General features: G+C 37.8%; 1 protein-coding gene across 8 annotated transcripts in view; it reads right to left on the bottom strand.

Annotated features, from left to right (window-relative positions):
* Positions 1–12,838, bottom strand: part of UBAP2 (ubiquitin associated protein 2) — a 119,721-nt gene that overhangs the window by 65,673 nt on the left and 41,210 nt on the right. For 6 of the 8 annotated variants that reach the window (XM_055578830.1, XM_055578832.1, XM_055578828.1 and 3 more), the window contains exons 3-5: positions 5,069–5,221; positions 4,069–4,146; positions 1,431–1,541 (exon numbers count right to left, since the gene is read on the bottom strand). In XM_055578830.1, the coding sequence (XP_055434805.1) occupies positions 1,431–1,541; positions 4,069–4,146; positions 5,069–5,221 (342 nt within the window). The remainder of the gene's footprint in view (positions 1–1,430; positions 1,542–4,068; positions 4,147–5,068; positions 5,222–12,838) is intronic. The other 2 variants (XM_055578835.1, XM_055578833.1) reach the window with 1 other exon arrangement.

Here is a 12,838-nt window from a genome sequence, read left to right on the forward strand (position 1 = left end):
TCAGTCCTTCAGGTCATTTTAAAAAATGAGACCCATTCTACACTGCATTCATTAGCAATGGGCCGACCATTCCCCATATGTTATAAAATCTGGCAAATACATGCCTGCTGCTGCTGTTGCTGCTGCTGCTAAGTTGCTTCAGTCGTGTCTAGCTCTGTGCGACCCCATAGACAGCAGCCCACCAGGCTCCCCTGTCCCTGGGATTCTCCAGGCAAGAACATTGGAGTAGGTTGCCACTTCCTTCTCCAATGCATGAAAGTGAAAACTGAAAGTGAAGTAGCTCAGTCAGGTCCGACTCTTAGCGACCCCATGGACTGCAGCCTACCAGGCTCCTCCGTCCATGGGATTTTCCAGGCAAGAGTACTGGAGTGGGGTGCCATTGCCTTCTCCAAATACATGCCTAAGTGTTAGCAAATAAGAACTCTTCAAAATTTGACTTCCTCACTTAACATCATGCATTTTCCTGACAAACTGACGTATTTGGTAGTTTTATCATGTTGGACCAGTGTTATCTTGCACAGAATTTTAGCCACAGATACTGCTATACTCAAATAATGAAGTATTTTCCCAATTATCTGATGTTTATAATTATAAATTTCATTCCACCTGCTTTCCTATTAAATAAAAAGATACTCATTTCAGTTTTGAGCTTGTCACAGTGGTTCATTTTAATACAGCCTATGCCTAAGAAAGTCTACCTGTAAAAATGAGAACCTGATTAAACCTAAACAATAAGAAGGCACTTTTTGATGTGCTCATCTTTATACTCCACTTAGGTGAATGACTGTTTTAATCTGCTCTGAAATTTATTTCCTCAATGAAAAAATACAAATGAAATACTGTGCAATTTCTATTTAGAAATCAAAAGATCAGAACTGACACCTGCCTCTGGTGTGGCTTTAGCAGCACCCTTTCTAAAATACAAAGGAAGGAGCTTTAGTGTGCCATGTGCATTCCTCAAACTTTACAAAGCTTAAAAAAATTTTTTTTTCTTATTTTATATAGCTGTCAGGCTGTCATGAAAATGTGTCAACACATAAGCAAATAGATATAACAGCAAATCCTGATTTTCTGTTAACCTAGAGATATAAGGAGTAGCGAGAGGTGATGATGGAGATGAAGGAACATGAGCAGTGGAGAGAGAAGTTTTTCAGGTAGTGAAATGTCCACAGGCCCAGAGAATTTTGGCAACTGTGTTAAGGCTGGACTAGATGACCAAGTTCTCTAGAGTCTTCAGATTCTACAACGTCATGAAGAAACCATACGTATATAACAAACAGACATTTCTCGTTAGTGTTCTTTCTGGTTCTAAAATATATATGGAATGGCACCCATAATTCCCTCTACCTCCACCAAGTAAGGTAAAGCTGAAAATGCAATATGAAACTAGAGACAAAGTTTAGCAATGCAAATCAATTAATAATACTTACAGTGTCTGAATTCCCCTCCAGCAATACGTTGATGGCTTTGTTGACATCTCCATTACAGTCATGGAGAGCCACTATGCATTCATCCTGATTTTTTCCTGTCACCTCCATAAGCTGTTGAAATTATAAGAAAATGATTAGGGGAACCCAAAATTGGCACTTGATATTAATTTTAAGATTCTACTATATAAAGACAAAGATTATGCAATCCTTCCATATAAAGATGGCCTCTTCCAGACTCCGAGTGTACAATATAATATCAGGTTTACCTGTTTTGATGACTCCATGTCTTTCCACCAAAACTGGCAAAGTCAAGCTACAAATCAACCTTCCTCCAAGCTGACCAAGCATCAGATTCTTAATCAGCAGCATATACATACATACATACCAACATTCTCAGAACATTCAGGATCAGTTTTATGACTGCTCAAACTAGTTCACAGGCCTGGGATTCCCAAGTTTCTAAACTGCTCAAATGTTAAGCGGGACTATATATACTTCAAAACATACTGGAGTGGGTTGCTGTTTCCTTCTCCAGGCGATCTTCCTGACCCAGGGATCGAACCTGGGTTTCCCACACTGCAGGCAGAATCTTTACAGTATAAGCCATCAGAAAAGCCCTCCCAAAGACCAAGTATGAGTATATGGCCACAACTGCCAAACATCCAGTCCAACTGCTTGCATTGTACAATAGTCTAGCACTCTCTGACAACATTCCCTACATGGGCTATCACTGCTTGGTTTAGAACATTCCACATACAAAATAATTTATAACACTTTAGTGAAAGTCACTCAGTCGTGTCCGACTCTTTGCAACCCCCTGGACTGAGCCTACCAGGCTCCTCTGTCCATAGAATTCTCCAGGCAAGAATACTGGAGTGTTGCCATGCCCTTCTCCAGGGGATCTTCCCAACCCAGGGATCGAACCCAATTCTCCTGCATTGCAGATGGATTCTTTACTGCCTGAGCCACCAGAGAAGCCCTATCACACTCTAAGGTCTCACAATTAGAATTTGGCAGCTATCACAAAACTCACTCGTGGACATACTATTTTTTCAAGTGGCCTCAACAGGGTACTATTGTTTGAAATTAAATAAATCTCCTTGATGGGCTTCCTACAAGAGATACTAAGCTATTTAATATGTTCAACACAAGGAACAACCACAGATTAGGCACAATATAGGTTTCTCAATTATTAGTGAGCAAATGTACGATCTAAATATCTATTTGTTTAACTACATTTAACTATTTCAATATGCACCAATATCAGCTGCATTTCAAAATACTTTGACCCCAATATCTGAAATGATTTCTCTGTGGTCATAAAACAATTAGCCTATCAAAAAGGTAGGTCTCCTGATCTCCTAAATACAGCTCTTTACACCACCCCATTCCATCTGATTTCCTTCCTGTGTTACCCAGCAAGGCTGTATACACTCTATAGCTTTCCAGTGCTTCAGTCTTTGGATGTCTACTAACGAGGTTAGTGTTTTATCAAGAATCTATAGTGGCCCAACACCCATCACATGCAGTTATTAAGATGCACAGTTACTGTTGAAATTCCCCCAGTGACTGGATTAGTAAAAGAGAGAACCATCGTTAAAACTTAAAGCTCTGAACTGTACCAGTGCTCTTGTTTGTGTCTCTGCCACGCTCTTCAGATAAATATGCAGAAGCATGTCTCAAGTAATTCATAAACCTCACTCCAGTGAATGGGTTCTATGACTTTTTAAGAAATGCTTGCTATGGCTTTCCAAAAATATCACTTTAAGTCTGATGACAGCAACTTAGGTAAGAACAGAGTAAAAGGTTCACCAAGGGACTTATAAGGAATTATTGAAAGGAATTACAGGAATTATTGGGAGACGTCTACCAAGGTAAGGTAAGGGTTATAGCTTGGTTTCTAGAATCTTGAATGGAAAGAAACTCTTATCAAAAAAGAAGAGCATGAAATTAATGTTATCTCACTGAAATTCTAAATGAAGACATCACCCTAAAATTTAATAACTTTTCCAATCTATGGTTGGAATCATCACAATATGTGAAAAGGCAATTCAGCTCTTCCTTAACATCAAACAAAATTTTCTGATAATTTGTCAAATATTAAATGTACTCTCTATGCACAAGTATATACAATGTCAGCCTGCTTTCACAAATGCTCATTGTTCACATGTAACACTTACTCAGAAAGGTTCTACTGCTAAAATTGCTTCATTCTAGGCACCCCACTCCAGTACTCTTGCCTGGAAAATCTCATGGATAGAGGAGCCTGGTAGGCTGCAGTCCATGGGGTCGCTAAGAGTCGGACCTGACTGAGCCACTTCACTTTCACTTTTCACTTTCATGCACTGGAGAAGGAAATGGCAACCCACTCCAGTGTTCTTGCCTGGAGAATCCCAGGGACAGGGGAGCCTGGTGGGCTGCCGTTTATGGGGTCGCACAGAGTCGGACACGACTGAAGCAACTTAGCAGCTGCAGCAGCAGCAGCCACCAATACAGGTATTTAATCACTGGTTCAAAATCCAATTATTTGCAACTAAGCAAAAAACGTAATTTAAAGTAAGAATCTCTAGTGAAATTACCTTTTAAAGCACAGTAAAATACATTACAAAAATAACAGTATCCTTTGCCAGAAACATACCTGTTTAACTTTAGCTTCAAACTCTGAATCATTTTTATCAAAGATCACTTGAGCAAGACGCATCTGTTCAGCTGTTGCCTGGAAAATCAAATACAATTGTTAAAGATTTAATGCCAAAACCTGGTGCAAACAGATAAAAGTTCTCAATCACTATGGTTACAGAAATACTGATTAACTAAAAAAACAAAAGGACTCTGCATTTAGACCTCTTAAGTGTATTTAATGTGTTCCCATAAAGTAAATAAGTACCAAATTAAATAGCATAAAGGTCCCATTCCTTTGGCCAAATGACCTAAATAAAGTCCTGTTCATTTTCATTAGCCATGTGACTCATTTAAATTTTCTTTTTTGAATTTTTTTTCCCTTGAGGAGATGAAGTTACAGCATAACAGAAACTGGAAGAACAGGAAGCAGTGCAAACTTCCAGAATACAGGCTTAAACCCAGCCTTGCGGTCAAAAAGCAAAAGAGCTTTGCTATCAACTCCAAAAAGACCAGTTCTGAAGAGAACTCTGTACTTACCTAAATGAAAACTTTTAAGTTACATTTTTAGCCACAGTTTTTTTAACGATTTCATTTAACAGAATTTTAAAAGAACCAACTTTCAAACACTAAAATTAGTCAGCTACAGAGAAAATTCTTTTCCAGCTGCTTTTTTCACTCAAAACCATTTTTCTAAAAAAAAAAAAAAAAAAAAAAAAAGACCAAGTTACTGAATTTTTGAGGTTTACTTTTGTAGTATTTCTGCCAATTAAAAATTTAGAAAGGCATTAAAAAAAAAAAAAAAAAGTAATTCTTGGGAATTCCCTGGCAGTCCAATAGTTAAAACTGCACTTTACTACCGAGGGCATGGATTCAATCCCTGGTCAAGAAACTAAGATCCCACAAGCTTCATGATACAACAAAAATAAATAAATAAACAAAAATTAAAAGATTTTTTTAAAAACTTGAAAGAAAATCTGAAAAGGTAACTCTTGTGCAGTGAGTTAACAGCAACATACCAATTTGGTTCCTTGGCTCTGGCAAAGGTACCATAATTGTGACAATAAAATCAGATGAGGGATATACAGGAAATCTCTGGTGTCTCGGCAACATTCTAATAAATCTGAAATTACTCCAGGGCTTCCTTGGTGGCTCAGTTGTGAAGAATCTGCCTGCCAATGCAGGAGACACAGGTTTGATCCCTGATCCAGGAAGATTCCACATGCAGCAGAGCAACCACAACTACTGAGCCTGTGCTCTAGAGCCTGGGAGCCACAACTACTGAGTCCACAGACCCTAGAGCCCGTGATCCTCAACTAGAGAGTAGCCCCCACAGCTAGGAAAAAGCCCATGCAGCAACGAAGACCCAGCACAGACAAAATACATAATAAACTATTTTGGAGTAATTTTATTTAAGTAAAGTTACTACTGCTAGCTAAAATCTCTACTAACTCCTAACAAACATTTTTAAAGTTAAATCATTTAAATTATTGAATGAGCTTGGGGTGGGGGATTCACTAAATGCTAATAATAAACAGCTTTTCATCTTTGCTTTTAATATGAAAAGAAAAGAAAGTGAAGTTGCTCAGTTGTGTCCAACTCTTTGCGACCCCGTGGACTGTAGCCCACCAGGCTCCTGCATCCATGGGATTCTCCACATTGCAGGCAGATGCTTTAACCTCTGAGCCACCAGGGAAGCCTGCTTTAAATATAGATTCATAATAATCTTGACAGCGGGGATGAGGGGGATGTTAGTATTTTTTACAATGTAAAAACACTTTTCATAAGACCTTTCCAGTTCATGTGTGTGGCTGATTATTCAAGCTCCAGATAGCTTTGGCCAGTTCCCTCCAACCAAATGGCCAATCCTTTGATCCCAACCTATGCCTGCTGTGATCTCAGCTGAAGTGCTAGTACATTACAGAAAGACGTTTACATTACAGAAGCACTGTCTACACATATGGCCAATTTTACCTCAATCCTCATCAGTATACATAAGGGCCTTCTTTACATACACCCTCAAAGGAGAAGTCCCAGTGCTGCAGCCTAAAGAACCAAGGTATGAAATAAGTAAATGAGGTAAAAGGAAAAACCAAAGGGGAAAATGAGTTCTGGAAAGATGGCACTTCCACATTATATATCTGAGTTTTGGGTAGTGGCAACCACTTATGAGTCAAAGTAAACCACTGCGACAGGGTTCCCTGGTGGTCCAATAGTTAAGAATATGCCTCACAATGCAGGGGCCACAGGTTCAATCCTTGGTATGGGAAGATCTCACATGCCACGGAGCAATTAAGCCCATGCACCACCACTACTGAGCCTCCACTCTAGAGCCCTTAAGCCACAACTACTAAGCCCATGTGACATGTAGCTAGAACCCATGCTCAACAAGAGAAGCTTCTGCAACAAGAAGCCCACACATCACAACCAGAGAGTAGCCCCTACTCACTACAACTAGAGAAAAGCCTGAGCACAGCAACAAAGACCCAGTGCAGTCAAAAATAAACAATTTTTAAAAACCCACTAGGATAAAAAAATATATATATATACTATATAAATATATGAATCATTTTGCTGTAGAGCAGCAATTAACACATTATAAATCAACTATACTTCTATAAAAATAAATAATAAAATTAAAAATACATTTGGGGCTCTTGGTGCTAAAATCCCACATGATTAATTTCTGTCCATTTTCCCTAATACCAATCCCTCCTAGTCTCTGAACTTCAAGTCTAAAAATATGCCTCACTCATATTCACTCAGCCTTGCTCCAATCCAAGCATATGAATGCTCATCGCTTCTTAACATAAATTTCCTTAAATAACAAAACTTACACACAGCCCACAAGAAAATCACAGTGACTCATAAGGTAACTACCTAATACCAAAAACTACTTACCTGGCACTTAAATAATTTTCTCTGATATCAAAAGCAAAATATTAACCATTACTACTTTGTAGGGTCATATTATCAACTGTAAACACCTGTATTATGTTTATTGGCTGCATAAAAATCTACTAGATAGGTCTTGCATTTTACTCTATAAACTTTCATTACAATCTAAACACTACAGGAGTCATTATTACACTTAATCTTCTATATATATATATCCAGGATAGCTTCCTTAGAATACATACAAAGATGGGTCAAAGAACTGTCTAGAAAAACGTTAAAAGAAGTTTCATACATCTGCTCAAAAATGCTCCTCACAAAGGCTGCAAAAATTTATAATTAACAGTGTAAAGGGTCTGCTTTCTCAAAATTCAGTTTTTAAAAAATGCAAATTTAACCAATTGAAAATAAAGATGATCTCTATTTGGTTTCATTTTACTTCGTAGATCATTAGTAAGAGTAATCTTTTAAAAAATAAACTTACTAATATGCTGATGATAAAAAAGACTATGAAACAAGAGTGTAGGAGAGCTGAAACATCTTCATTTTGCAACCACCACAGGAAAAATTCAAATAAGAATCATCAACGAATGCTCATTCTAAAGGGGAAAGTTCAACGAGGAAGAGATTATTTACACAGGGTCTCAAAGTGTCTCCAGAAAGATTATTTCTTAGTTGCTGGCCAAGACATCATAACAATAAGGGAAATGGGCAAAACCTGGACTGAGTGATCAAAATTAACATCCTCAGTGAGGGCAGAAACATCATGTGGTGCTACACATGGGACTCAGAAATACTCCATGTGAGTTAAACAGCATTCCAAATAGACATCTATAACCTAAATCTACTCATAAGGAAACACCAAATTCAAACTGAACATTTTTTATAGTAACTGGCATTCTTCAAAATTGCTATTATTTCAGAAGACCAAGAAAGGCTGAGAACGGTTCCAAATTAATGAAGACTAAAAAAGCTTGTCAAGCAAATACGATATAATGATTTTGTACTGGAAAGAAACATGATATAAAAGACATTATTGGAGTAAATGACTTCATTGGAATAAATGAAAGTTCCACATTGACAAAATTGGAATATTAACTGTAGAGAACACTGCAGAAATGATAAATTTATGAAATTTGATAGTGAAACTGTGTCTGCACAAAGAAACAGCTTTGTTCTAACTTAACAGCAAAACTAAAATCCCAGGGACAGGACTTCTCTGGTGGTCCAGTGGCTAAGACTCTGTGCTCTCAATGCAGGGCGCCCACGCTTGATCCCTGGTCAGGGAACTAGATCTCAAATGCCACAACTAATAATTTGTATGCCACAACTAAAAGATCCCTTGTGTCTCAATTAAGCCCCAGTACAGCCAAATAAATAAATATATATTTTTTAAAAATCCCAGGGATAACAACAACATAAAACTAGGTGGCAAGGTATCTCTTACAAACCTCAAAATACAAACATGACAAGAAAAAAAACAACAGTTACAACATCTGCATGGAATTAACTGTGGCAGAGGCCAGCACTGGGGTGTCTAACTAGTCGAAGAACAGGAAACCCCATGTAGCCAAGTGACATTTACTTGAAAGTAAGGTTGGCCAATTTGTGCACAGCACCTGGTACTATAGGGTTTTGACAACTCCAATAGCAAACTAAGTTACAGGATTGCAGAAAGGTTGAAATAGGCAGGAGTAGTACCATCATAAACTACTGAAACTGACCAGCAGCCATGAAATTAAAAGATGCTTACTCCTTGGAAGGAAAGTTATGACCAACCTAGACAGGACATTAAAAAGCAGAGACATTACTTTGCAAACAAAGGTCCATCTAGTCAAAGCTATGGTTTTTCCAGTAGTCATGTATGGATGTGAGAGCTGGATTATAAAGAAAGCTGAGCACCAAAGAATTGATGCTTTTGAACTGTGGTGTTGGAGAAGACTCTTGAGAGTCCCTTGGACTGCAAGGACATCCAACCAGTCTATCCTAAAGGAGATCAGTCCTGGGTGTTCACTGGAAGGACTGACGTTGAAGCTGAAACTCCAATACTTTAGCCACCTGATGCGAAGAGCTGACTCATTTGAAAAGACCCTGGTGCTGGGAAAGATTGAAGGCAGGAGAAGGGGACAACAGAGGATGAGATGGTTGGATGGCATCACCAACTCAATGGACATGAGTTTGGGTAGGCTCCAGGAGTTGGTGATGGACAGGGAGGCCTGGAGTGCTGCAGTTCATGGGGTCGCAAAAAGCAACACGACTGAGCAACTGAACTGAACTGAAATGACCAGCTAAAGTTCCCACTGAGAGAAAATACTGGAAGTAGAATCAAAATTGGGCCACATATACAGAAAATTCCAAAAAAAGTCCACACTGGGGTAACAGAACAAAGCCAGGAAATCTCAGAAAGCAAGCCAACATAACTACATAGGTAAAGAGGAAACACTGACGTTTGAAAAGCCACTCTGAACCATGATGCCATGTAAAAGTTCAAGACTCAGTTCACATAAAAATGAGCTATCTAAAAATAAAGGTCAAACCCAATACAAAGTTAGTATAAGAGAAAAAGAATAAGCAAGGTAACACCCCCCATAACCAATGATAGTACACCAAAAAGGTGCCTAGGGAAAAAAGTAAAACTGCTATCTTCTGTTTCAGTATGTACTAAAAGACCTAGCATGAAGAAAAAGATAAAAACATAAAAGAATAACATTTTATGTCTACATTTTTCTAATTTAGAAATGAAAGTGAAAACTAAACTGAAAAGAACACAAAAATAAACTTAACAACTAATGCTATAAGAGAAATAAAAGACAAAAGAGGAAAAATACTTAAAAGTAAAAACGAAATTTAAAAAAGGAAAAAGATAAAGGAATGGGAGAAAAGAAAGTGTCAAATGTTGAATGTAGGCAAAAGACAACCCAACCTCAATCTGTGGAGAATACAAGTCTCTGAAGATGACAAGGACAGAAAAGGAACAGTACAAAGATTTAAAACTAAAATTCAAGAAAAATGTGTGGAAAGCAAACAGAATAATGTTTAAATTTTTGAAGAAAAACACACCATACTTAAGAATATCAATGCATAACAATCCACACTAGGATATTTTCTAGTAAAATAGCTGGACTTTAAAACAAAAATATCCATGTGTACGCAGGCAGAAATAACAAGACTTCTAAGGGAAAGAAATCAGAGTTATCAATAAACTTGTCAAAAGCAATGCTTTAATGCAAAAAGAAAATAAACATTTTAAGATATTCAAGTAGAGGAAGTAAGAGCCAAACATGTATAGCCAAAAAAAATGACTTTAAAGTCAAATACAAAGGGCATAAATAATTACCAGCACCATAGAACACTGGGATGATTATTCCCATGAGCCTTTCCTGGGGAATCAACAACAGCACTGGCTTCAGATAAATAATATAAATGACTAGAGATACTGACCTAAGTACATGCTTAACAGTCACAATATTTATTGTAGAAGTAAAACTAAATGATGTCTCAAATGGAGAAAGTACAGTATACAACTAACTGGCACATGAACAGGGCATGTAGGTATAGGATACTATTTGAAGAAGGATAGAAGGGGACTCCCACAAGTTCCAGATGGAGCTTATCGGCTGATTCAGGTGCCATGAATACCAAAGGCTGCACCCTGGAAGAGTGAGTGCACCAATCTGTCCTTTGTGCTGGCGTTAGCAGTTACATCAATTTTTTCACTTGAGGGCTACCTCTATCAAGTAAAATATGCTTTCAAGGCTGCTAATAAGGCTGTCATAGCGAAAAACCATGTAGTGACCCTCATAAAAGAGAGCAGATGACAAATTACTGAAGTCTAGCAGAGTGACTATTCAAGATAACCAGAAATGCTGGCTGTGTCAAGAAATAAGAGAATGACAGCTGACAATGGCTCCGCATTAGGAGTCACATTATGAGACAGCAAATGGCAAAAACAAGTGTGCTGTGAGACCCCTGTTGTGTTCAAGAACTGGAGACACTTACTTCCCAGGTCTATACACAGAGTGCCTCTTAGTTGTTGAATAATTTTCACCAATACTAATAAAAACCGAGGCACTCAGATGTACAAGTGTGATTATCCTGCAAATTAATGCTGTTAATTTAAAAGCTGCTACAGAAGGAGCTGAAGCAAATAAGCTAAGCAGTTTCACTGAAATTTCACATCTGAAGAAACTATTCAATTAGACATTTCTTCTATCAACTGACTTCAAGGTAAAGCTGAAAATTTTAGATTCAAAAAAAAAAATTTTTTTTTACAGAATCAGAACTGATACACACATTGTTGCTCCAGCAAAGAATGTAAACATTTATATTCAGTATGTTGAAATCTGATGCCAATGACCAAGATATTACATAAAAACAAGGCAATGTTTATGGAGGCCCCTGGAATCAAAAAGGACAAGTTCCCTAAGTTGAAAACTGTGTATAAATAAAAATAGCACTGGGCACAGGAGAGATGGTGTAAAATGGGGAAGACATGGTAGTAGTTTCAGCACTCTTATTTTAAAGGCTGTTTTAAAGGCTGTATATACACATAATCGGAGAAGGCAATGGCACCCCAATCCAGTACTCTTGCCTGGAAAATCCCATGGATGGAGGAGCCTGGTGGGCTGCAGTCCATGAGGTCGCTAAGAGTCGGACACGACTGAGCGACTTCACTTTCACTTTTCACTTTCATGCATTGGAGAAGGAAATGGCAACCCACTCCAGTGTTCTTGCCTGGAGAATCCCAGGGACAGGGGAGCCTGGTGGGCTGACGTCTATGGGGTCGCACAGAGTCAGACACGACTGAAGTGACTTAGCAGCAGCAGCAGCATACACATAATGTGAGATAAAGCAAACGAGTAATTTGGGGATATTCTAATTACGCCAACCCCTGGGTTCTGAAGAAACCAGGATTCTCAGTGTAGAAGTAATGAAAATGTTATATAAAAAATGAAAATGAAAATTCTGTAGTCCTGAATATGAGCTATCAGCATTATTAACTCATGAGGCATTTTTACTTTTCAGTCTGTCCACTGGAGAGACCTATAAACAATGACAAACGCAAAACCATTACCAGATGGAGGTCTCTAAGTGCGATTTCCACTAAAAGATGCCAGGATACCCTAGTGCAATGTCTGATCAAGGTATGCAGCAGAAATTATACAAGAGAAGTATGGAGTAATTTATATGCCAGTTTATGAAGAAACTATCAAAGATTACTAAAACCAAGTCAAAAAGTCCTCAGGATCCAATTTCAAGAGACCTGGATAAAGATGGGATAATTTCAACTTTAAGGGAAAAAAACAACTAGGAATAACTAAAACCCTTTAAATGGTAAAACTCGTAAGTTCATAATATTTTTAATATTAAGTATTCACTTTTGGAGGATAGGTAACCAAGTAATTATTTTAAAAATGTATCAATATACTCTTCAAATGTGTAAATGGTCATGAAAAACTGCTGCAGATCAGAAGAGACTAAGGAGACATGACAACAAATTGGATTGGATCCTGGAACAGAAAAGAGACCTTAGTGGAAAAACTATAGAGAAGTCCAAATAAAGTCAGTATTTATTTAATAATACTGTGCCAATGTTATCTTCCTCTTGACAAATAATTACATAGGACAGAAATCAGTAAACTATAGTCTAAGATCTGATTTTGTATGGTGTGCCAGCTAAGAAAGGTTTTTAGCATTTTAAAAATGTTGTAATACAACAAAAACAAAGAAAGAACATGCAACAGAGACTGTGTGTGGCCTGTAGACCAGAAAGTATTTGTCATCTGGCCCTTTCTGGAAAAACTTTGCCAATATTTAATATAAAATGCTAGGATTAAGGGAAGCTGGATAAATGTAGAGACCTCTATCATTTTCCAACTTTTTTTTTTTTCCAA

The sequence above is a fragment of the Bubalus kerabau genome, chromosome 4 (assembly GCF_029407905.1).
Source record: "Bubalus kerabau isolate K-KA32 ecotype Philippines breed swamp buffalo chromosome 4, PCC_UOA_SB_1v2, whole genome shotgun sequence".
Taxonomy (NCBI): domain Eukaryota; kingdom Metazoa; phylum Chordata; class Mammalia; order Artiodactyla; family Bovidae; genus Bubalus; species Bubalus kerabau.